Source organism: Phascolarctos cinereus, unplaced genomic scaffold (assembly GCF_003287225.1).
Source record: "Phascolarctos cinereus isolate Bilbo 61053 unplaced genomic scaffold, phaCin_HiC Scaffold_4;HRSCAF=312, whole genome shotgun sequence".
Taxonomy (NCBI): Eukaryota; Metazoa; Chordata; class Mammalia; order Diprotodontia; family Phascolarctidae; genus Phascolarctos; species Phascolarctos cinereus.
Genome location: NW_027555847.1, coordinates 390,500,608 through 390,526,815, shown reverse-complemented (window position 1 = coordinate 390,526,815; position 26,208 = coordinate 390,500,608). Strand labels below are relative to the sequence as shown.

Below are 26,208 nucleotides of genomic sequence, written 5' to 3'. Positions count from 1 at the left end.
TAGAGGAAGGAACACAGGCTACAAGGACCTCAAGAAATTATATTAGTGTTTAGGAATTTGAATCCAGGAAACCATGGCCATTCCCAAAATCACAGGCTTACCAGGAACTAACTTGCTGGGTTAATTCCCCCCATAACAGGGAATTGTGGAATATATCATAGCATGTTCCTTCGACCAAGAAACTGAAAATGTCCTATTAAAGTGCTGGAAGAGCCAGAAATACACAAGAATCTTTGGCAATACTTTTGCTCATTTTATTTTTCTGTTACTTGAAAGTACAAAATGTTGAACTTTTGTTTACTATCAGCTGATTCTTCTAGTGTTTTCTGGAGTTAAGCAAAGGTATTTTCTTGTAATAATTAAAGGGAAAAAAGGAATAAAAATCAAAATATACAAACTGAGTAGATTCACAGTAGACTCAAATCAGCAGGAATATGACAGGCCATCAGCTTTGGAATGTTCAGTAGTAGAAAAGGGAAGGCGAAGTGAATAAGTATTTATTAAATACCTACTCTGTGCTAGGCACTGTGCTAAACACTTTGCAAGTATTAGGTGTGCTACTGCACAAACATGTGTTTCTGAAACAAAGGCAAGGCTTGACTATCTTCAGTGCTACCTGACAAACTGAAACAACTTGCTGAAATTCCTACTTGCATTTTTGTAGCAGCTCCTACTTTGAAAGTCTAGGGATTTCTTCAATCACACACCATACCACATGTGCTATCCACAGCTTTGCTAGATTAAGTGCTAGAATGATTGTCTTTGTTCCTTTGTATAGGGGCAATGTCGGGAGCTAGAAAAGATGCAACTACTTCTCCTGTAATGTCAGTCAAGCAAAAGGATTTTGTAACCACAGCTACGTCACCATTCCAACATGATGCTGCCAGGTAAGCTGCTGGGGAACCTTTTGTTTAACATTCCACAGATGCATCCATTACATCTGTCCAAATTGGGGGAAGCAGCAGAGTTCCTTTGGTGCTATGCTCTAATGTGAGATGGATAATATAATCCCTAAACTGCCCTATCTTTTGACATTTATAGTAAGCTTTAAATTGCTTATTAGAAGAAGAAAAGTAGAAATATGCCAAGTTAAAACATTTTATTTTTATTTAGATTTTCAAATGAATATATTTTATGCTTAAAGTTCTGCTATGTTTAATAGATGTGTAAATAATTGAAAGAGTTAGTGATAACCCCTGTTAGGCCTTAAGTCCACTGGAAGGTTTTAATCACTTTGCATTTTTTCCAAGTTCTATCAAATGGAATTTCCCTAAAATATATCACACAGATGTTATTTTATGTTTCATGACAAGTAGCAAAATCACATTAAGTCAGCAGTTTTGATTATACTGTGTGCCTGCTCTAGAGGCTTCCCCATAATAGAAATATCACTTTTACTCTAGTAAAGGAAAGTAGGTTTGTTTTCACTGCCATAATGTTCACAATAACTTTGTCTCATTTTGGGATTATAGCTCCCAAGGCTGTGCCATGTGTATGTGAGTGTGTGTGTACATGTACCATATTTGTTAATGAAAATTTTAAATCAATGAAAACCATATCTTTTGTCTACATGACGACTTCTGGCAATAGAAGTTGAATTGGTTTTGGACCCAAAGGATGATTGGCTGAATTGCTGGGGGTGAACCAAAGGGAAAAAAGTCCTTGACAAAGCATGAAACGTGGGAAAGTATAATCAGTTTTCATCTCCTCTGTACTCTCCCCACCAGTGCATATCATAAGCTAAGTGAACATTTAGGTGGTCTCTCTTGTTCCCCTGGGAAGCTGGAGATTTTTTTTTCTATCTTATGTGGAAATGTGTAGTATATAATCAGGGAGGCCACTGATAATTAGGATAGGTTTTGATATATTCCCCTGTAGAAGTGAAATTCATCTTTTGAAGGAGATTATTTCCTACTTAGTGCCCTGATATTCACAATTCTACATTGCAACAATAAACGAACATTTGAAAAACAAATACTCCATTAAAAGAGCAACATTAGTCTCATTTAAAACAGCCACGTTTGCAGATACCACTGTGGAGGCTGAAATTCCTATATCACCATTGGAGGCTCCTAGATGACACAAATTATATCATTGAAAGGGAATCTATAAAAATAGAAGTGATTAGCTTGCAATGGCATTTCAGAAGTTTATTTATTGTATAAGGAATAGGAAATTCTACTATCTCATAATGCATCTAAAAACATCTCTCCTCTTATTGAAGACTCTTATTGAAACACATGTGAATTTGACCAGGGTAAGTAGCCTTGGTATGCTTCTCCTTACTCATGGGCTTCTTTAATTGACAATGGTAAATGGACAAAGCTTTCTTTAGAGACCTAAAGCTGATCCTATCCTTCATCAGAAAACCTGCTTGGGCAGCAGGTCCTTCCCAATTTATCATTGAATGCTTATAAGCTTAGACTGCAAGTTTAACTAACTAAATTAATCAATATTGAGAATTATAGCAGCTTTTGTACAGCAGTTAAGGGATTGTCAGCATGTTAGTGATACTAGAGACCTTTCAGGGGTTAATCACTTAATCAACCATATTTCTTGAGACAGAAACTTGTTATATAAAGTAACATATCTCTTCAGATACTACCTCTTACTGTCTGTTTAATGCTGAGATAAATATTAGCCACAAAGGGGCTTAGTTTATGTTTACTTGAGGATATTTACGGTTTTGAACATTTATACTCCTTTCATCTCTTCAGACAAGTGTGGATTATAAGCATTTTTTTAATTCTAAAAAAAACCCAAACCAGTTACAATCTTTTAACCTTACAAAATGAACACATACTGCTTACTGATTACAAATCTGATGATTTTAAAGAAATATTTTGAATCTGTTCCATTGGTTTTGGAAATAGTGACATCTTAACCACCTCTAGGGATATGTACTATAGGCCAAAGTGCTTATAGGAATGTTAGACCACAGAAACAAAGGCCTAGAAGTTAAAGGTTTCATAACCGACCATGTATAATGTCATCACTGCCCGTATTTTTGTAACCTTTCTTATTAGAGTGCTACTACTCTGTTTCATTAGTAGATTCATACTCTTGACTTTGCTGATTTTGAACTAAATTCACATGTTGGTCTAAAATATTGTAGGATACTTGATTTAGAATATCCCACATTCTAACTAACAATTTGAGCTCCAGTAGAATCCATCTCATCTCTTCTTGAGGGATTAAGCTCAGTTGGAAGGAAAGAAAAAAGACCCCAAAGAATCTGGATTTTTAATCTTTACACCAAATTGTCTTGCTATTTCAGATGTAAATCAGACCTTTAACACTAATGTGTTTTTGATGGTTACCTTTCTAGCATGAAAAAGAAGATTAAAATGTTCCTGTCATTTAGATTTTGCAGGATACCCCCAGTATATACTGAGTGCACCATATCAGCCCTGCAGAGTTTCATAAATCTATGTTAAAATTGTTTATAAACTTGTGTTTACTGTGGGCTTTAAAAAGCAGGTTTCTTCATCTGTTAGTCCTTAATGGTTCAGATTAAATATAAAAACTCAGAATATTCTTAAGAAATGAGTAGTTGACTAAATAAAATGATATATAGCATACCAGATTTTCTCCTTAGAAGTGCACATTGGCATGTTATGGATCCATTATACAAAATGCAGAGTTGAAAAAAGATCCAGAGCTATGAAAATCAGTTACTGAAAAGACACAAGTAGATGCTTTCCAGATCTCAGTATCAGATGTGTTTTAGTTGTTTTCATTTTCAAGCATGGAGAATGCAAAGTGCATGATTTTTATAGAGAACTTTTTAGTTACTCACAAACTCTTAATGGGGGGTACGGGGAGAGAGAAGCTTTTTATTTTTCATCCCAAGAAACATTTTAAGGTACAAAGGAGAGGGAAAATATAGCCACTTCCCCCATCCACACCTAAATTCTAAGCATTTTTAAGACTTGAAAAAAAGAGTGGGAGTGGAGAGGAAGCTGATAGGAGACAAGTTTTCCTTTTTTCCCTGAAGAGAGCTAACGGCCAGAAAAGTCCAATATAGTTCCATATGCAGGTGATAAAACCAGACGTTGGCAAATTAATCTCTCTTATTCACTGCGTAGGTTGTTAATTGTTCTCTCTGCTGGCTGTCGATATAATGTGAAATTTTCATTCCCCATTCAAGATGGAAAAAGTTGTGGCTGAAAATGTTAACATTTGCATTTTTATTTGTTGATTTATTTAAAGGACAGCCTCTCTTACAGCAATCCATCACTTGGTGACACCCCAAATATGAATAATGTATTGTAGACTTGCGGTTACAATGTGTAATAAGTGCCAGAGACAGTAGAGGAATGTTAACTATGTTGCAAATGTAATATTTATCGACTCATAAAGTTTATTGCTTTCGAGGTTCAATAATACTGACCATAGGACATTAATATCACTTATCTTGATTTTAGTTGGGCACCTTTGTATGTAGAAATATCCCATCCATCTCATGCTTACAAAATAAATGTGAAATTTACAGCACCAGTAAGTAGGGTATTATGGTGTTCCTGGATGAGAGCTGCAGTGCTCCATTCCCACCATTTCACTTCTTGGCCTCTAGCATTGATCAGACACCTCTAAGCTGTCCCAGACAGTAAGCACAGTAGTTGTCTCTGCACAGGAGGATGGAATAGCTGAACTGTGTGAAGATATTTATTTCCACTTGGCTGGGACAGGCAACATTCCATTTCAGCTAGAGAAAGGACTAGGGGAGGGGGGTCTTTTCTCTCTATCACTCTGAGCACCAGGTGGGTGGTTGAGATTAGAGCCCTGAGATTTGGCTCTTGATAGAAAGTTGAGGAAATCAGTTTTCTTGTATGGTGTCCATCCTGTGAGGTACAGTCAAAGTTCACTCATCCTTGGGTGATCAGATTCCGTTTAATCTTGTAGTCTGTATCACAGAGCACCACAGGGCACCAGGAGCTCCAGTTCTAACCCAAAGCTATAAAAGATGAAGTTGGAACAGGGACTTTGGCTTTCCCTTGAGCTAGAGGAAAGGTCTGATCCAACATACAAGCTATTATTAATTAACCCTTTCATGCCTGCCAGAGTTAATGTGTCCATTAAAAACAATGAAAATCACACTGGGAATATCTGACTCTTAGCAAAAAAAAAGTAGTGTTAATTAGCAACTGTCAGCTGTAATTGTCATCCTCATTAAGATGCAGAATTATGTATTTCTTAGTTATAAATAACCTTTCTAATTGTACTTGATGTATGCCAGTTTAATCAAAAAGTACACTTGCAAACAGGCAGATATTTGCATTAATCTAGCATTGGATCTTCAAGGTTTTTTGATAGTCTTTTATTTCAGATTTAACTCAGAGAAAAAAAATCTACTATAGTTGCATATCCTTTATGTATTAGTGACTTTTTCTATTCAGCTATGTAGAACTGACAGGATTTTATATTAAAATTAGGTTAAATATCTTCTGAGATTGTTCAGTGTAATAGAAATCTTGTCAGTTTTTGAAGCAATTGGTTGGGTTTCCATCACTCAGTCTTTTGATAAGAAGTTGATTATTGTTCCATACTGATAAAGCTGAACGTCAGGCATATAGCCATCAGATGAAAATAGCCCAGTCCCTTCTTTCCTGAGCTCCAAGGAAGGCCAGCTTGTGTTCTTGTCCTTTCTCTGGGAAGTCAATTGTTCTCTTTTTTGAGGAGAGAGGGAAGAATGTTAGTATTTTTACTAACCATTCTTGCAGATGTATGTTGGTGAATTTCTGCATGTGAGATTCTTCCAACTTTGGGGCCTTTTTTGGGAAGTAGTATCAACTATTCTACCTACTAGCTTTTGCAGGAAAGGTGAATTCTTCATAACATCCTTTGAGGTTATGGTTTATTGTTTTGTTTTTACTGTGCTTTAAAGGAGTTCATTAGTTCTTTGGGATTTTTTGCCCCTTAGAGTTGGGGGTGAGGGGTGGGAAGAAACAAAATACCCCCAAAACTATTTGGATCTTATTTTTTTTATGTGGGGGGGTGATCAAACTATGCTCACTGTAACCTGAAATGGTTTTGAAAAATTGCTTTTTTGCTGCTTAAGTATATCCCTTGCTGAGTTTTCTGTACTATAGTCTCACACACACATACTCACACAAATGGGAACTGATCACAATACATGGTCAGCTATTTGAAGGTGGGATCCTCAGATCCCTCTTGACTGGTGTTTAGGCTACCAAGAGTTGTAATATGAGTAATGGAAAGTTTCATAGAGAACATAATGTATAACTATCCCTCACCGTGCCAAGAAGACAGAGTGCAGGCTTCCTTGCTGAAACCTAAATTGCTGTTGTTTTAAGATGTTCAGCTTTACTTTAGCTTTAAAGGATTTGACATGAAAATGCAGTATGCCTCCAGCACAAGTTGTGATGGCATAATCTTAAAAGTGCTAGACACATGACGGTGTGAGTGTTTTTGCATCAGTTTTTGTTAATACCCTGTTAGAATATAAACCAAGGCTGGAGTGTATATGCACTTTGGGCAGTGTCTGGTTCTTCACATAGATACTTCTGACAATTTGGAAAGTTGAGAAGGATGGGAATCATGCTAATTTGCTATCCTAAAAATAACAAATACATAATATCTGAGGCAAAAATATTCCGTTTGGGAGTTACTGCTGTCCAAATAGCCTGAAGTTTTTTGAATATTTATCAGGATATTTAGAATCCAAGTAGAAAACTTGCAGATAATAATAATAATATAATATAATAATAATAGTTTAAATAACAATCATAATATTATTATTGATAATTAGTATTATTGATAAGTATTATATAATTTATATAGTGTTTTATAGTTTATCAAGCATTTCAGATGCCATACAGCAACCTAGGAAGTAGAATCAGTGTTTATTAGTCACTTTTTTATGAAGAGCTCAAAGAAATTAATTTATCTACTTTAACTCAGCTAATAAGTTGCAGTCAGGGCTCAAACTCAAGTTCTCTAATTCCAAGGGATATCTCTTTCTGATATCCTGTGGTGATGAGCTGAGTATTTACCTGAGTTGGATATTTGGGATTTAAGATAGAAACTTTCCAGACTCCTGAGATTGGTTTTTCACTTACATCAGATTCAGTACATAAGCTTAAGACTAGGCCTCCTCAGGTGATTAGCTGAAGAAATTAGAATGGGATTTAAGAAAAATAAAATCACACTCAGATTCTTATAATCTAACCAACTGCTCAGATTCTTATAATCTAGCCAATAGCTCAGTAATGTTCAGATTCCTTAAGAGTTGGGCCAGTATGGCAGATGTTCTAATAAACCTTGTCTTTGGAAAGGAGGCTTGGGTGAAATTCTTTTGAGCAGGACCCAGGTATTGTGATTTTGGGGTCCCAGAACCCCTAAACTTCTAAACCTCAACATTTTGATGGCCCATATGAGGAAGCTGCCTAACCCCAAGTTCTTCTCCAGCCAAGACTGGAAGGTATGTAAGACTACCCCCCTTCTTTTTTGCCCTGAAATTGGGGTCACTCTCGAAGCACCTAGGAAGGTTTGGAGGTGCTTTTTGGGCAGACATTTAAGAGGCTGTCTTGCAGTTGGCCTGACACTATGAGGCTTGCAGTCCACTGGTTCGGTTTGAAGCCATGGACCTAGGTACACCTTCCGCAGCAGGGAGGACAAGAACAGATGCCCTGTCAGGATGCATATGCCAAATTCTGTCAATTCTCTTGGTGCTAAGGAATTGGGAAAATTGTAGGTGCGTTTTGGTTCCCTGAGGCTTACTTATTCCTTCCCTCTATACAGCTGGATCCTCCTTTATGGAGGCTAAAGGGAAAAGTTAGAACAGCTAAAACAGCGGATTCTGAAGGTTTTATGATTGATCATTCAGGAGTTTTGAAACACCTCCTTACATCCCTGGTCACTCCCTTCTCCTACTCCCTTCCCTTGGGTCTAGAGGGTATCTGTTAATCTCTCTTATAGGACAACAGAGTTTCACCCTGTCCCCCTCCTCTGAATTCCCCCTGTACAGCATGGGCCCCACTGGCAATGGCCTTGGGCCCTGGGGCAACCTTTGCCTGGAAGCATCACCCAAGTTCAGCACATCCTGCTCAAGGTAAAGAAGTTAGCCTCTGAACTTGGACTACAGGCCATTCACCTAGTTGGCAGCACACAGTGGGTACTAGCCAATGTCCTCGCATCATCCCCTGGATGCAGCCTATGCTCAGTTCCAGTCAACCTCTATGAGATCCCCTTGCAGTAAGGACACCTCTATGCCCCTTGACAGCAGGAAGCAGTTTCAGAAGCCAAGACCTTCGTTCCTTACCCCAAAAGAATTTGGGTCCCATTTGTTTGAGGGGGAAATGATGGGAATGGGAACTCCTAAAAGGAAAAGACCATGTCTTTGTAATCTGGACCCCAAACAGGAAAAACCCTGGACTTTCCTGCCTGGCCAAATCTCTGGCATTCACCTGAGGCTATAATCCTATCAATGGGCCTTTCATTGTGGCTACCCCCAGTCTCCCAGTTCTGTTCTGATACCTTTCACTAGTCCCTGACTACTTCCCACTCTTAATCCTATCTAGACTCCTTCTCCCTTGTCCCCTTGGTCCAGGTCCCTGGTGTTCTGTTCACCCCAACTTACTGGCCATTCCCATCCAGATACTCCTTAGACCCCCTCTTCCAGTCACCCCAAACTACTTGGCCACTCCTAGATCTCTCTCATAATCTCTCTGTATATAAGGTCCATCTTGTCTCTATTAAGGTGCTCAGATTCTTATAATCTGGCCAAAGGCTCAGATTCTTATAATCTAGCGAATAACTCATTAATGTTCAGACTCCTTAAGAGTCTGGCCAATATGGCAGATGTTGTAAGAAACCTTGTCTTTGGCTGAAAAAAATTAAATAAAATCACAATTAAAATTAAACTCCTTGAGGTCAGGAACTGTTTTGTTGCAGTTTCTATTCCTAACATATAGCATTGTACTTACTAAATGCTGAAAATACAGGGTACTTAATAGATGTTTATTTAATTTAATTGAATTAAAATCTCTAGTCTTACTCTTATGTCTTTGGTTACTTTTATTTTAGGCTTCTTAATAGTTTTGAAAATTAGTATATGACTTGCTTCTTAAAGCACAGAGTATAAAGTTAATGGCCCTAATCAATGACAATCATCATTATTACTTTCTTTATTTGAAAAAAAACATACATTTGTTCTTACTTCCAAACTTTTACGTAAAAATTCTGTTTTTCAAAATGGCTTCCTAGCATCTTGCCTGTTGAACAACAAGCTGCCATTTTCACTCTATCTGCCCCAAACATGATTATTTACTTATTTCTTACCAGTAGAATGGGGCCTATCAAAACTGTTCTTTTTGAATCAGAACTTAATTGCAGGAATTAAATGAAGATTAAAAGAATGTATAAGATACTTCAGAAAATATGGTATTGAATGTAAAGTAAAAATACTTATACCTTCTTCTTTAGTCATAGATAAAGCTGAAAGGGGCCTTTGAAATGATCTAGTCCAACTCTTATTTTACAGATGAGGAAAATGAGGCACAAAATGGCACAGCAGAATATAAACCCAGATTCTCTAATTCTAAATCCAATGTACTTTCCACCACATCATGTTGCCAATCAATGGCATAAACTACAGGGGCTCTTTGAGCCCCAACTCTACAACATATCCCAGAGCACCCTCGTTTGGGGAGCTCAAAGCACATCACAAGCATCATTTAAATAATTTTTATCATCTATTTTATAAAGTAGAAAACAGCATATAAATCACTCTTTTCAAATAGCTGTTAAAAAGTTATTAAAGTTATAGAAGTTTAAGCCCAAATAGTCTGTGTGATTGTTTTTCTTTAATATTATTATCATATCTCATCATAATTTTAATATCATAATAATTTAATACAATTATGATCAACTATAATACCAATAATACCTCTTTTCAACATTTGAAACCTTCCTTTCTGACTCCCTATTTTATTATCTGTTTTGTTTGTTTTGTTTTGGAGGGAGGAATGTTAAGCCTGGAAGAAATGTACTCTTGGTTCCCCCCATAAATATTTAAGAGGGAGAAAGGGAGAGAGAGAGAGAGAGAGAGAGCGAGCTCAAAGTAGAGAAACACATATTTCAGTGATTTTCCTACCAATTCAATTCCTACTTTCCTTTTTTAAAAATTTATTTTATTAATTTATTTTGATTTATCAACAATCACTTCCATATGCTTTTGAGTTTAAAATTTTTCTCCCCCTTCCTCCCCACCACCCTCCCCAAGATGGTGCACAATCTGATATAGGCTATACATTTACATTCCTATTAAACATATTTTCACATTAGTAAAGTTGTAAGTAAAAATTAAAACCAATAGGAGGAACTATCAGAAAGAGGAAACAAAACTCAACAGAAGAGAAAAAAAAAGATAGCGATTCAACTTCCACAGTTCTTTCTTTGGATGTGGATAGCATTTTCCATCACTAGGCCTCTGGAGATATAGTAGATCCTTGTATTGCTGGTAAGGTTAAGTTTCTCAATATTAGTCATCACACAACGTGACTGTTATTGTGTACACTGTTCTCTTGGTTCTGCTCACTTCACTCAGCATCAGACCATACAAATCTTTCCAGGTTTTTCTGAAGTCAGCCTGCTCATCATTTCTTATAGCACAATAGTATTCCATTACATTCATATACCACAACTTGCTCAGCCATTCCCCAATTGATGGGCATCCTCTCAATCTCCAATTCTTTGCCACCACAAAAACAGCTGCTATGAATATTTTTATACATGTGGCTCCTTTTCCCATTTGTATGATCTCTTTGGGATATAGCCCTAGAAGTGCTATTGCTGAGTCAAAGAGTATGCACATTTTTATGGCCCTTTGGACATAGTTCCAAATTGTTCTCCAAAATGGTTGGATCATTTCACAACTCCACCAACAATGCATTAGTGTTCCAATCTTCCCACATCTTCGCCAACATTTATCATTTTCCTGTTTTGTCATGTTGGCCAATCTGATAGGTGTGATGTGGTACCTCAAAGTTGTTTTGATTTGCATTTCTCTCATCAATAATGATTTAGAGCATTTTTACATATGACTATGGATGGCTTTAATTTCTTCATCTGAGAACTGTCTGTTCATATCCTTTGACCATTTGTCAATTGGGGAATGGCTTGTATTCTTATAAATTTATCTTAATTCTCTATATATTTTAGAAATGAGGCCCTGATCAGAGAGACTGGTTGTAAAAATTCTTTCCCAATTTTCTACCTTCCTTCTAATCTTAGTTGCATTAGCTTTGTTTGTACAAAAACTTTTCAATTTAATGTAAAAAATTATCCATTTTGCTTTTCATAATGTTCTCTATCTCCTCTTTGGTCATGAATTCTTCTGTTCTCCATAGATCTGATAGGTAAACTATTCCTTGTTCTCCCAGTTTGCTTATAGTATCAGCCTTTATATCTAAGTCCTGAACCCATTTTGACTTTATTTTGGTATATGGTGTGAGATTTGGGTCTCTGCCTAGTTTCTGCCATTCTCTTTTCCAGTTTTCCCAGCAGTTTTTTTCCAAGAGTGGGTTCTTATCCCAGAAGCTGGGATCTTTGGGTTTATCAAATAATAGATTACTGTAGTCATTGACTACTATGTCTTGCATATTTAACCTATTCCAGTGATCTACCACTCTGTTTCTTAGCCAGTACCAAGCAGTTTTGATGATTGCTGCTTTATGATACAATTGAAGATCTGGAATTGCTAGGCCATCTTCCCCTGCATTTCTTTTCATTAGTTCCTTTGATATTCTGGACCTTTTGTTCTTCCAAATGAATCCTGTTATTATTTTTTCTAACTCTATAAAATAATTTTTTGGTAGTTTGATTGGTATGGCACTGAGTAAGTAAATTAGCTTAGGTAGGATTGTCATTTTTATTACATTAGCTCGGCCTACCCATGAGCAACTGATGTTTTTCCAGTTATTTAGATCTGATTTTATTTGTGTGAAAAGTATTTTGTAATTGTGTTCATAGAGTTCCTGGGTTTGTTTCAGGAGGTAGACTCAATTCTTACTTTTCATCAGTCATGGCACTTAGTGCATTTCCTTTAGACATAATGCCTAATTTGGTTAGATCCTCAATACAGAGGATTATTTTATTATTATTATTATTATTATTATTATTATTTAATAATTAGCACTAATTAAAGTAAATCCTCATTTTACTCCCTGAGGAAGGAGGAAGCCAGTCTGAATTAGTGAGAGATATAACTTCTCATCTTTAAAAAAATATATAATAAATGCATCAAGTATTTACTGCATGTCCACTGTTTAGTGAGATTTAGCCTTAGCAAGGATAAAGGCTACCTTCTTTTATGAGACAAGGTGAAAGAGATAGTGGCAGAAGCCATCTGGGTGATGTGAAATAAGGAGAGGAGAAGAGGGAGCTCTTAGTGAATGCACTTCAACTTTTCCAGTGAAATGACACAAGATTCTCAGCTAAGCGGGGTAGAGAAACAGGGAGCCATGGGAAGTTTGAAGAGGGATGAAAAGACTTAGAAAAGTCACTGTGGTCATTGGGAGTGAATTGATTGGGGAAGTATAAAGGAATTGCCTTGCCACAGTGAGGACCCAGATAAGATTATGTATCTTAAATTTGTAGTCTACCCAGTTAGCATAGTTTCTTGAGTTTTCTTCAGCTTTGTTTAGCAATGCATGAATAGAAGTGAAGGCAGTGAATGGTGGAAATGATACAGGGCTGGGGTTTGAAAGAACAAAATCAGCAAGAAGATAAGGGGGAGGAGCTTGAGAGAAGAGGATAGCATAGAATGTATTAGAGTATATGCTCTTTGAGGGTCAGGACTATTTTTCCTTTCCTTTATAGCCCTAGTGCTTAACACAGGGCTTCGCATTTAATAAGGACTTAATAAATATTTATTGACTGGTAGAAACTCCTTGGGAGGTGGGATTATTTTTTTCTTTGTATTTGTTTCTCTAGTACCTAGCCTGGTCCATTCCACACGAGACACCTAATGAATGCTTGTTAATTGGTTGAATAGTATAAGCCTCCTTCAGAGGAATAATGTAAAGATAGTATCAGATGCTTTGCAAAATCTAGGTAGCTGTAATTATACTATTCCTACTTGATCTATAAGTTTAGTTACCTCAAAAAGAAATAAGCCAAGTCTGTTATGACCTGTTCTTGAGGAAGCCGTTCTGGCTCTTTGTAATTGTTGCTTTCTTTTCTTCACCACCTGTCTTTTTAATAATATGTACCTCAAAAGGTGGTCAACAAATTTGTTCATGATTAAGTGGCTGAGAAGGGCTGCAGATAAGCTCTGTCAGTGCAGAGAAGGGAACTTTCCCAGTGACCTGAAGAGACCACAGGGAAAGAAATGAGTCTTGAGAGAGGAGCATTTCTCTAACATGTTGAGAGGGAGGGTAAAGGCATTTCAGGTTAAGTGAATATATGCTGAAGTGTAAATGGGCAAAGTCTATTTAAAGGATAGTGATTAGACTACTCATGGTAGAGAAGAAGGTTTTTGACCCTGGGGTACAATGAGAAATAAAGTTGAAGAGGTGGGTTGGGGCCAAAATGTAGAGTAATGCTTAAAGAATTAGAATTTAGTTCTATAGGCAGTAAGGCACTGTTGAAGGTTTCTGAGAAGTGTACTGACAGGATCTTATGATGTTTTGGGACAATTAGTCTATGGTATATAGAGGGAAAAAGAATTCGAGACTTGGAGTCAGAGATTCTGGTTCAAGTTCTGACCCTATTTGTCAGGGTCTGTGTGGGTTACATAACCTCTCTGGGCCTAAGTTTCTTCACTTGTGAAATGAGAGCTTTGAACAAGCCAATCTCTAAGGTCCTTTCTACCTCTGAATCCTTTGATCCTATGATGAGGTGGACTGGAGGTGGGGAGAGACTGGAGGCTATCTGCAGCTGGTAGGGTGACAAACCCACTGGAGGAGAGGACCATCATCCCGTCAAACTGATGATTAAGGGTGTGTTACCAGCAAAGATGCTGTGTATTGTATCAGTGGCACCAAGAACAAGTGTGTGAATATAATTCCTGTGTCTGATAAAAATATCCTGCTTTTACTTAAGTTCTGATGTTAGATCCATATTTTAATTCCTACTGTTAAGAACCATTAATATATTTATCTATTTCTTTTTGTGCATGAGTTTGTAGGATGTATATGAATAAGTAAATAGAAATAAATAGGATGATAAACTAAAACAATGAGGATGTAACATGAGCTCTGGGAACTAGTGCAGATCTTAGAGAAACCTGTACTAGTTATTAGAGTTCCCTTCCCACTTTGGGAAACCTTGAAGAGTTAGTCTCACCACAGGAAGCATATGCTTAAGAAAATGCACACTCTTGAAACCCCTTGTCTTCACCAGTCAGACAAAAACTCACTGCAGCTTCATTCCTTTATTTCTTAAAACCCCTTTCCAAGGACTCAAGTGGGTATAGTGGAACACTTTTGTGTTTTATTGGTTTAAACAATTTCTCTAACTTCAGGTTTTGGTTATGGGCCACATTGACTTGAATATCTTATTTCCTTGGCAACTCTGAATGAGATAAGTATGATGTCTTCCGTTTGCCTTTTTTCTATGGGTTTGAACTCTATTGTTGTTATTCAGTTGTGTCTGACTCTTCACGACCCCATATCCTCCACTATCACTAGAATCTGCCCAAATTCATGTTCATTGTTTCCATGACACTATCCATCTCATCTTCTACCATCCCCTTTTCTTTTTGCCTCCCATCTTTCCCAACATCAGGGCCTTTTCCAGTGAGTCCCATCTTCTCATTATGTGGTCAAAGCATTTAACCTTCAGCTTCTGTATTTGACTTTCCAGAGAATAGCCTGAATTAATTTCAGGACCATCAGTTTTGAAGCTCCCTATTGCTTTAGCCACTGAATTTCAAACATTGGTTAGCATTGTTGAATTTCTTCTACCCTGAGAGCAGTTTAAATGCCATTTGTCTTTGACTAAACAGATTTAGAATATCATAGGATTTAGATCTCATGGCAGAGACTTTCAAGATCATCTAGGCCAGCTTCATCATTTTATAGCTGAACAAAACTGAGTCTCAGAGTGGTGAAATGACTTGGCCATAATTACATAGAGATAGAAGTGGCAGAGCTAGAATTCAAACACAGACATTCTACAAACAGTGTCAATGCTAATTCTTCAGCATTTTAAGGTGTTGTCTCTATTCTTCTTAAATATAGAAAGATAGGGATCATAAGCATCTGTGGAAAATAAAGTTTATCTTGGGATTTAACATGCTCTTCAGACATCTGTTTTCTCAGGTGACTAAAAGCTGCACCTGCATGTTTAAGTTGATGTTAGATTTCTTCCTCATTGTCAACCTTTTGTGAAGATAACTGAAAATATTCCATATTCTTTAGACCATTGTGACCCTTTCCTTTCTCTACAAGGGCACTTGGTATATCTGGAAAACTTTATGAGGAAGTAACAGCTTTTCTTGACTTTTCTCTCATTTTACCTCCTGTGCTGCACTACAGCCCTTCAAGAAATTTGGAATGGCAAAGTTTGGGAAACTTTGCTCTAGATTTTCACCATCAATCTGAATTTTTGAAACTGGTGACTGATTACTGCTAATTATGGCTTTCTAAATGGTGGCAAGCGTAAACCCATTAGCATTCCAAATAGAACTTTTGACAGGAATTCAGGATGGCTCGTAGAGACAATGGACAACAAGGCAAGACTATTATTATTTCTTTAGTTAAATATGTTTCTTTTATTTAAAATTGTACAATTTATAGCATCCCTGAAAACATCTAGTATATCTTTGCCATTTCAAGTCTCTATAATAAGAGTTTCAAGCCATGGTTCAAAGTCTCCTATAGCCACTCTGAACATTTCAGTAGCATTTTAATTAATTCTTGATGCCTTCTCTTTTTATCTACTTGAAGATTTGTCTCATCCTGCAAAAACTTCAGAGTATTTCAGGGTTGGTGCCACTAATTGCTCTCTGGAGAGAATTGGTGACAGCAAATTTCAGTTCATGAAGCATCTTCATAATTCTGGTGTATTTTGATGGCTTCTCATTTAATAAACAATAGGCATCATCCACCCTTAAAGTCTTAAGACAGTTGGTCCTGAGTGTTTGAGCACTGAATTGTCTGAATGTCAGATCTTTTTCACCTAGTATTCAGACCATCTTTTCTTCATACTGAGTTAAGAGTCATCCTCTCATCCTGTTCTTGGGCTTATAGTTGCTTTATATGGTCTTTCATCTAAAATTACTATAATTTTGCAAAGTGCCCAAAACCTTATGATTATTGTCAGACAACTGAACCTAGAACCTTTGACTCTAAATCCATTTCTTTTTAAAGCTATTAACTATAAACTATAAACTATAGACTAATGTTACCAAAATATCCTAAGATTCTGCTTCTCATCATAGCAGTCATAATGTGTCTTGGCAGAGAATATAGGTGACTTTACAGATACTGAGCAGAGTAGACTTGATGGTACCCTAAATGATGCTGGAACTTGTACAGTGTAGCTGATTCAAATCTATTACTTTTTTAATACATTCATTTTGGGGTTTTGTACTTTTTAGAATTGAGGCTCTCCTTGAGTAAGTCCTTAAATCTTTCAGTGAGGTTCTTCTGTAGACTTAGCTTTTACTAGGTTTAAGAGTTGACTTTATGGACATGGATCAAATTAATTTGTGGACACTGTAATGAGACTGATGTTTAAAAAATGAATTAGACTGCTTTTTTAGCCCTGGTAGAGAGGTTTAATTCGTGACTTATTTACTTAATTGGCCTATTGTTTTGTAACAGACACAGAAGAGGATAAATACTGTTTCTTCCTCTGTGGGGGTAAAGGTGTGAGTATAGGAAACTTAGGGAGAGAGAAGGAGAGGAAACTTTAAAAAATAGTTGAGAGAGCTGAAACAAGTTATCACTGTCCCTGCCACAATGATGTAAATCTGCCTACAAGCAAAATGAATGAATGAATGAACAAGCTTAGGGGTGGGAGGAGACAACCCACATAAGAGAGTTCAGGTACAGGGCAAATGCAAAGGCCCAGAGACCCTTAGGAAAATGCAATGACAGGATAGATACTAAGTTCTGATGGTCCTCCATCTCACTGGAGGCCTAGAATTGCTGTTCATTTTTGTTCAGTTGTTTTCAGTCTTGTCCAACTCTTTGTGACCCCATTTGGGTTTTTCTTGACAAAGATACTAGACTGGTTTGCATTTCTTTCTTCATCTCATTTACGGATGAGGAAACTGAGACAAACAGGGTTGAGTGACTTGCTCAGGGTCACACAGCTAGTAAGTGTCTGAAGCCAGATTTGAACTCAGGAAGATGAGTCTTCCTGACTTCAGGCTGAGCCCTCTATGCACTGCACCACCTAGCTTCCTATGAGTTGCTGACTTCCGTTTTATTAAGTAGTCATGTTCAGCCATGGCATTCTTCCAGCCCAGCCACCTCATGGGGTCTGGGCAGACTAAAGGATGGGGGATAAGGGAAGAAAAAGAGAAGCAAAGGGAAGGGAAGGGAAGGTACTCTCCCTTGTGAGTCTTTCAACCATCTCAACTTTCATTAGATTTGGGCTATGTGGGAGTAGAGGTAGGGGTCAAGATAAAACAAGGGGGAGGGTACCCTCACTTGAAACATCATAAGGTGTTTCATAAAAACAATACCATAGAAAGCAGTTTAGAAATACCTGAGCAGGTTTTTCATTTATTTATTTGTTCTGTTTCTTAAAGCACATGAACAATATATCCTTCCTAAATTCTGACAGCTTAAAAACCTTCTGGGTTTTGTATTCATTTTGAATTATTTAAGGGAAATAAAAGACATTCTCAAGAAATGGGATTGCTTTTTGTTTTGAATGATGTGCATTGAATAAATAAAATGGTGTTGGAGAGTATACTTTGTGGGTTTTCCTTCTTCTCAGGACTCAAAATATACCATTCTAGGACATCAAGAAGGGCCAGGAATACATACCATCTACATTAGAGACTTAGAAAGGAGGGAAGTGTGAGTTAAAGCTTACCCTTCAGCCAGGACTACATCTGCCTTTCTCCCAGCATTTTGACAGTGAACCCCAAGCATGACTCTGCCCTTTAGCATTAACTTCATCCCTTGGCAGTAAAGGAACCAACACAAAATCCTAATCTATTGACTACTTAAAAAATTGTTATTGGTAAGAAAGGGCTTTTTAAACCTTGAAATCTATAACTGTGACTTGTGATTGTTAGTAATGGTAATATTTTAAAGGATCCCTGATCCTTGCTTTACTAGTACAAATCCTCATCCACCTGTGCTTTCTCATTTTTTGTCTTTCTCACTAATACCCTTCTATAAATCCTCCCCAGGGAGACTTCCCAAACCTTCAACAAGCATCTACTAAAGACCACTGCCTTCCAGGCACTCCAGCTTTCAGGCTTGCTTCTTACCCTCTTTTATCCCTCACTCTCCTCCATTTGACCAGTCCACCTCTCTTTCTTATTATGTCTGATTATGTCTCTTTGAAGTCCTTCACGATGAGCTTTGTCTGCTCCCATTCTCTTCATCTCAAAGTCCTTTGACATATCCTTAACTATCTTTTCCCAGTCTTTAATGATGAGGTGGCCCTTCTCTTTGCTAAGACCAAACCCCTCTATATGTCTACTTGATCGCATTCCATCCCTTCATGTTCAGAAGATTGCATCCTCAATCATCCCCACTGTCCCTTGAATTGTTGACATCTCCCTATTAACTTATTCTTTTCCTACTGTCCTCAAATATGCCAAAGTTATACCTCATTCTTAAAAAAATTTTACTAGACCCTGCCATCCCCTCAAGCTATCAAATCACATCTCCTTCCTTTTCTAGCTATCCCCATTTCCTTTCTTCTCACTCCTCAAGCCTTGCAGTCTGGCTTTTGACCTTATTGCCTAAATAAAACTTCCCTCTCTGGAGTCAGTAATGATCTCTCATTTGCCGAATCTGATGGTCTTTTCTCTTTCCTAATCCTTCTTGACCCATCTTCTGCATCTGACCCTATTGATCACCCTCTCCTTTTGGCTACTCTCATCTCAGGGTTCTTGTTACAAGTTTCTCTCCTCCCTGTCTAACCTTCCTCAGTCTCTTTTTCTAGCTCATCATCCTCTCCCACTCTCTAACTGTTGGTGTTCTCTATGCTTCTGTTCTGAACCCTCTTCGTTTCGCTTTCTACACTCTCGGTGACCTCATCACACCCAGTAGGCTTAATTATCCTCTCTATGAATGTGACTCTAAGACTGATACGTGCACTCTCAGTCTTACCCCTGAGCTTCAGTCCTGCCTCATCAAGTTGTCTATTGCATAATTAAAACCAGATGTTTAAGGAGGAATATTAGACAGCTATTTTGTGTTGGTACCTTTATGATATGACCATATAGGTCAGCTAATCAAAATCTAGAACTTTAGTTTCCTCTTGTGCTGCAAACTTATGTCAAGAATTAGAAGACTAGTGGGACCCCCTGTCCCAAAATCCTGTAGGCCCATCCTAACAGCTTGCCCCATTTCTTTCACCATCTCTCTTTGGACATTTTATGTGAACTTTTTCTTGAGCAGCAAAATGTTTCTACTGATGGCACAAACCATAGGGTCACATGGCATTGACTTTTACTCAAACCAGAAGATTTCATGCCAAGGTTGTAACATTGTATCATTACTTCAGAGGAGTCTTTTGTATTTGTGTGAAAATTTTAATTTCACGCCCTGCAGACTTCACAGTCTTTTGTACTCTCTCTGCTCATGTTGTTGCATAAAGGGTAAATCCCTGTGTCACATTCATTTTATATTGGAATAGAGTAAAGTTCAGTTCCATTTGAAGTTTCCATACAAAGTCAGGTAGAGTCTTTTGGTAGAAGTGCTATCTGTTAATTAACGAAAAACAGGAACTCTTTTCAACTAATAAGGCTTTTCCATATGGGTGAGCATGACCTCAGCGCTCAAAAAAGAAAAAATCCCTCTGTAAACACTGGATACTGGCGCTATTTTAGTTTTTACAGATGATCATGAACTTCCTGATTGAAACACAGGATATCCACAGGTGTTTGAGTATAAAAAGCAATCAGACTGGGGCCAAGATCTTTTTTTAACTAGTCATTGCTGGCAAATAAATTAAAATCTCTCTCTCACACATCTGTTCAATTTAAAGAGAGAGAAGGAAATGTCGTTGTGTTGGGAAAGCTGTCAGTGTAGAGAAAGATTCCGGAACAGGTCTGAAGCAAGCAAAATCAAATCATTATTTTTAAAAAGATAGTAAAAACAATTTTTTATTTAAGTCAGATCTTTTTGTAAAAATGAACTTTAAAAAAAACCTCAAAAGTTAATATGAAGATAGTTTTAAAATCAGAGATTTAAAAATTTTAAATATAGTTATAGATCCAGAATTATAACTCCTAATCACATGATATTTTAGAAGATATATTAATATAGCCTTTCAAGAAAATTTTAATAGCTGCTTCACATCAAACTGACTACTCAGTAACTCTAGCTCGTTTCTTTGTCCCCATTCTCAGTACTGAGGGCCCAGGGTCAATCTTAATTCTAAAGATCAGGTAACAGTGACAGGGCAGCTAGCAATCACCCATCTATAATATCTTTCTGGGCTAGGGGGGATCCAGAAATCTATGTTTTCTGATGAGGTTTTAAAGAAAGCAACACGTAACCCGGTGGAAGTCAGTTAAGTATCTGTATTCATCGGAGACTATTGAATTGATAATCCAGCTTTTAACGGAAGGAGCTTCTAGTGTAAGTGTGAGGAAACTGTTTTCTCTCTTCCTCAGGAGTAACTCTTTCTAAATTGCATAGTCCTTTGGGATCTGAAAAAGCAGAGAAGCTCTTCTTTCTTTTTCAGTTTGTGAATAAATAAGGAGACAGGATAAAACTACACTAGCTTTAGAAACCAGCGTTCACAGTGTTGCTGTACAGATATCTGCTTTATTTTGTGTTGCAAATAAAATAACTAAAAACTCATTCTCATTTTAGATATGACTACAAATTTTATCTTAAGTATTCATTTTTAGTACTTAAAATTTGCAATATTCTTAAAACGTGAAATGCATTTCTGTCTCTAAGATGGGAAAACTCTGGGTTGTATCAAGTAATAGAAATATACTTTGATAGGAAAAGATTATTAAGTTGGGGGACTAAAACTTGCATTTTTCTTTGGTTTAAATGAAATCTACCCTCAGGATATTCTAAATAGGGATTGAGTTTGCCCAAGAAGCATGTCATTAGGCCCAGAGAACTAAGTCCTTTTCTAGAGAGGAAGAAACAGGAGCTCACTTTTTCAGAGGTCAGCAGACACTGTCCACTCCTCTCAACTTTGACTGCTCACCAAAGGGAGGGAGCACTTTTCTTTCCTTTAGTGAATTTGATCTTTCATCCCTTTGGGAGCGGCCTGGAATCAATTATGGTATTAGAGTTAGACGGGTCACTATTTCTAATTCATCTAGTACAATCCATCATATTTTACAGATAAGTAGGAACCTTGGGCCTATTTTTCACAACGGAGCGGTCTAGCCACTAACAAATTGAGACTACACTGAGACACTAATGACTTGGCTTGCTTGCTGTGCTTTCTCTCCACCCCTCATCCCAAAATATATTGGTATCTTTTTTTCTATTGCCAGGCTTTTTCTCAAGCACTTTATTTTTGGTCATTATCATTGCTTAGAGTTTCTGGAAGGAGATGGAAGATGGGGGGGGTGGCTTGTTACTGTTGTGGTTGTCAAAGTTTTTGGTGCACAGCCTTATTCCCTTAAAAGGTCTTTCATACCAAGAGAGTACCAATACAGTTGGAAGACAGTGGCACAGAGACTTGTCACCAGGTCCTGTTATTTCAAAGTTTTGTTCTAGCTTCCTCTGAGTGAGTGTATGTGGAGATCAGTGTGACATGTGCTATCAAGGAGAACACTAGAGTGAACTGCAGGGAATTTTTCAGCTGGTGACCTACTCATCCCAGCACCAAGTCAGTACAAAGAGTATAGGCCTTACTACACCCCAGAGCCTCTGACAAGGCTTACTGCCCAACCTCCTTGTCCCCTGGGCTTGGCTTGGTCTCGGCAACCCAAAAAGAATAGGGTTAAGTGGTTTAGCAGTCTTCCTGTATCTGAAGTTCTGCAGAATCAATAGTCAGAAGTGGGAAATATTCATTAGATCTCATCTTATTCTTACTGATAACATAACAATCCTGCTTTGCTGCTTCTCAATTCTAAACTAGTACATTATATGGTCTTTACTCCTTTAAGAAATCTTAAGTGTAGCATCTTATATTTCTGTATTCTCAATTCATTGTGGGCATCAAACCTTGAGTTCTGTCCTCTGAACAAGCCTAACTCCTAAAAAAAATCCCTGCCTTCCTCTCTGAACATAAACTTCTGCATTCTGTGATGTCTCAGTATGTCATCAGCCTTGAGGTTAGTGTCTCACTATTCCACCCTTCTCTTTCAAAGAATTCCAGCCCTAATGGATCCTTCATCACCTCTGAGTTTTATGCCTTTTCTATTTTACTGGCACTGGGAATAGGAAGAGTATCTTGACATACAAATGTTGATTTGATTCCATACATTTTGCCTTTGCCAGAGCAGCTATTAAAGTTTAGTTTTCTTTGGCTGGGCCCAAAGCTTGTAGGGTCTATGGGAAGGGCAGGGAAAAGAGAGAGTGGGAGCTCTTTTTCTTTTCCTGGGTGGCTTTCACTAATGTGCTCTTATGAGAGTTACAAAGTCCATCTATCCAAATTGTCTTTCTGTTTGAAAGTCCAAGCAGCCATAAAGTAGAACACTATGGTGCAGTTTTAGAATCTTAAATTTCAAACAATGGACTGATGAATTATTTATGCTGTTGAATGTGTTTTCAGTAATGTGTGGCATAAAATGGAATGAATGCGTATCCATACTTGCCCTGAACTCTCCAAAGTGCATGCTAATAAACAGAATGATAACCTAGCATCACTCTGGTCCTATAAGATTTACAAGGCAAGCAATTTTTCTTTTTCTTCTCAGTTTTGGTTTCCACCATTATGTTTTAAATTCCTTTCATTTTGTCATTCAGCAGGAAGCATACTGCTTGGCTCCAACAGGAGGCAAATGGGTAACTTTCTGTGACTCCAAGCAGTCCAACAGTGCTTTTCTCTCAATATTATCAAGAGTTGGTTGTCTGTAAATTTCACTTGTCATGCTGGCTTCCAGCCATACTAAATTATGCTTTAATTCACAATTACTAAGAAGTTGCAACTCTGTATGATAGAGAACATTTCATTTTAAATGGCCATTACCCAACATCATGATTTCACAGAATGATTAAGATATCAGAGAATAATTAATCTTGAGTGTTCTCATATTTGAAAGTGTGTATGTGTGTATGAATTTCTTAAACACTTTATATAACTCTTGCTTTAATGGCAGCAAAACGGGCATTCTCTAGGTCTCTTTCTATTAAATGATTCCTTAATTTCATACGTTTAGCCCCTCTACTCAGGCTTACCGTGGATTTTAATGAAGTGGTTTCTGTTGCTCAGGAATTCCCAGTCTTTTTGCTTCTGTCTATTCCCCTACCCACTCTCAAAAAAGATGTGTGCAACAAACACAGTACCTTTGGTGTGGTTGTGCCTGAGAAGAAAGAAATTTGACTTGATTTGGGATTCTAACACAGATGCTGAAGTGATAAAATAGGGTTGTATTCAGTTCCTTGAGTATAATCCAGATCATGTCGTGCCCCCTGAGTGGTAGCAGGTATGAGGGGCCCCAATTACTTAAGTTGTCATTTGTTCAATAGGTAATTGATGGAATGTTTGACAGTACAAGTCCTTGACATCTAAAAGAGATAAAATAATAAAGATGATATATTAAGAGTGTTCACACATGAATTTGGATCATTGTTTTGATTTTTATGACTGAAGAACTCTAGCTATCACTTTGTATAAATGATAATGACTTGACTGAGTGACAGCCTTATCAGCTGGACCCACTTTTAAAGGATCCAGAGCAATAGATGATCTTGATATTATGGAGTTGACGGTTGGAATCACAGAACTAGCATGGAAACAGAATTTCAATGCAACTTGAGCCCTAGCACCAGTATCATCAATCTGCAGGAAGGAGCCCATGAGGACTTGAACCACCTTAGCCTGTCTGCCAAAGTGATGCAAAAATTTCCCTAAGGCTAGCAAGTAGACTATAGGGACCTTTGACTTAAATTTTGAAGAAAAGCAGTTTCTCCCTTTTGGCTTCCTCATAGATGTGAAATTAGAGTCTAGCAAAGAATTATAGATACTGAGTCTTACTCTGCTTCATTTCTTACAAGTCTTCCCATGTTTCTCTGAAATCCTCAAATTCATTGTTTCTTATGGCACAACAATATTCTATTATATTTGCAAACAAAAATTTATTCAGACATTCTCTATTAGAAGTAAACCCTAAAAGATTTTAAGTTGTTTTTGTCTTAGATTTGCTCAACTTGTCATCGTGATTTATTTTATTTCTGTTCACTGAAGCAAGTTATATTGACATTGTCTTGTAGGTAAGCAAAAGAAGTTAAAGAACAGCATTCTTTGATATTGATGTTTTCAAGTCTATTCTGAAATTAATGTTAAAAGGACCAAATCTTGAATTTTATCTTGACATGAAAAAAGGAAAACAATGCTATGTATAAAATAAAGGGAAAGAAAAGAAAATATGTGAGAACCTTTAAAATTAGGAAATTAGGGGGCAGAGCCAAGATGGCAGAGTAAAAGCAGTGACTTGCTTGAGCTCACCTCCAAACCCCTCCAAATACTCATAAAAAATGGCTCTAAACAAATTCTGAAGCAGCAGAACCCACAAAAAGACAAAGTGAAACAAATTTCCAGCCCAAGACAACCTGGATGATTGATCAGAAAGGTGTTTCACGCCGGGCTGGGAGTGCAGTGCAGCAGTGCGCACAGGCTGAGCGCGCAGGCCGCAGTGAACCTGGATCAGGCCTCAGAGGACTGAATTGCGGGGAGCTGTGAAGGTTTCCAGACTCCTCAATCCACCAATGCCAAAGACAACTTACAGGGTCAGTGGGAAAAGTCTGTTTCTGTCCGTGCTGAGAAAGGAAGGTGGTGTCTCAGCTCCATTCCCCAAGAGCGTGGCCCGGGGGGGGGCAGCTGCTTCCGGAGCTTCCAGCCCACAGACTGAGGGGGAATCCAGTGGCTGATCAGAGAGGGATTGCAGGGATCTCTTTGCCAGTGCTGAGGCAGGAATCTCTTGCTTTGCCCGCGTTTGGATCTGGGCCACAGTTCTGGGCGGTGGTGCTGGCGTGAGAAGGAACGCTGCTGGTGGAGCTTGTAGTGGCTGTGGAGAGGAACCCCTCCTCACAGTTACAGGACAGAAAGGTACTTGTGTCACAGGCCAGGAAAGGAGTAAACACCTCGCCCCTTATCATACCACCTTGGAAGAACTGAAAATTTACAGGTCCCTACAAGTATCTCTGAAAACAGCTGTACAAACCCCTGAAGCTTGGGACAGTACATTTCCACATTGGAAGCAGATCTACCTTAACAAAGAGTTTAAAACTCAAGTAATTGGCTGGGATCATGAGCAAGCAGCACAAAAAGAGTCAGACTATATTATCTTACTTTGGTGAAAAAGAAGATCAAAATATACAAGCAGAAGAAGACAACAAAGTCAAAGCTCCTACATCCAAAGCCTCCAAGAAAAATATGAATCAGTCCCAGGCCTTGGAAGAGCTCAAAAGGGATCTTGAGAAGCAAGTAAGGGAAGTAGAGGAAGAAACTGAGAGTGATGCAAGAAAATCATGAAAAACAAGTCAACAGCTTGCTAAAGGAGACCCAAAAAAATACTGAAGAAAATAACACCTTAAAAAATAGCCTAACCCAAATGGCAAAAAGGTCCAAAAAGCCAATGAGGAGAAAATGCCCTAAAAAGAAAATTGGCCAAATGGAAAAGGAAGTCCAAAAGCTTACTGAAGAAAATACTTCCTTAAAAATTAGAATAGAGCAATTGGAAGATAGTGACTTTATGAGAAATCAAGACACAGTAAACAAATCCAAAAGAATGAAAAATTAGAAAACAATGTGAAATATCTCATTGGAAAAACAACTGACCTGGAAAATAGATCCAGGAGAGAGAATTTAAAAATTATTGGACTATCTGAAAGCCATGATCAAAAAAAGAGCCTAGACATCATCTTTCAAGAAATTATCAAGGAAAACTGCCCTGATATTTTA

General features: G+C 37.7%; 1 protein-coding gene across 5 annotated transcripts in view; it reads left to right on the top strand.

Annotated features, from left to right (window-relative positions):
- KIAA1328 (KIAA1328 ortholog) overlaps positions 1-26,208 on the top strand; it is a 495,571-nt gene that overhangs the window by 441,163 nt on the left and 28,200 nt on the right. For all 5 annotated transcript variants that reach the window (XM_020985706.2, XM_020985705.2, XM_020985707.1 and 2 more), the window contains one exon: positions 779-887. In XM_020985706.2, coding sequence (XP_020841365.1) covers positions 779-887 — 109 coding nt within the window. The remainder of the gene's footprint in view (positions 1-778; positions 888-26,208) is intronic.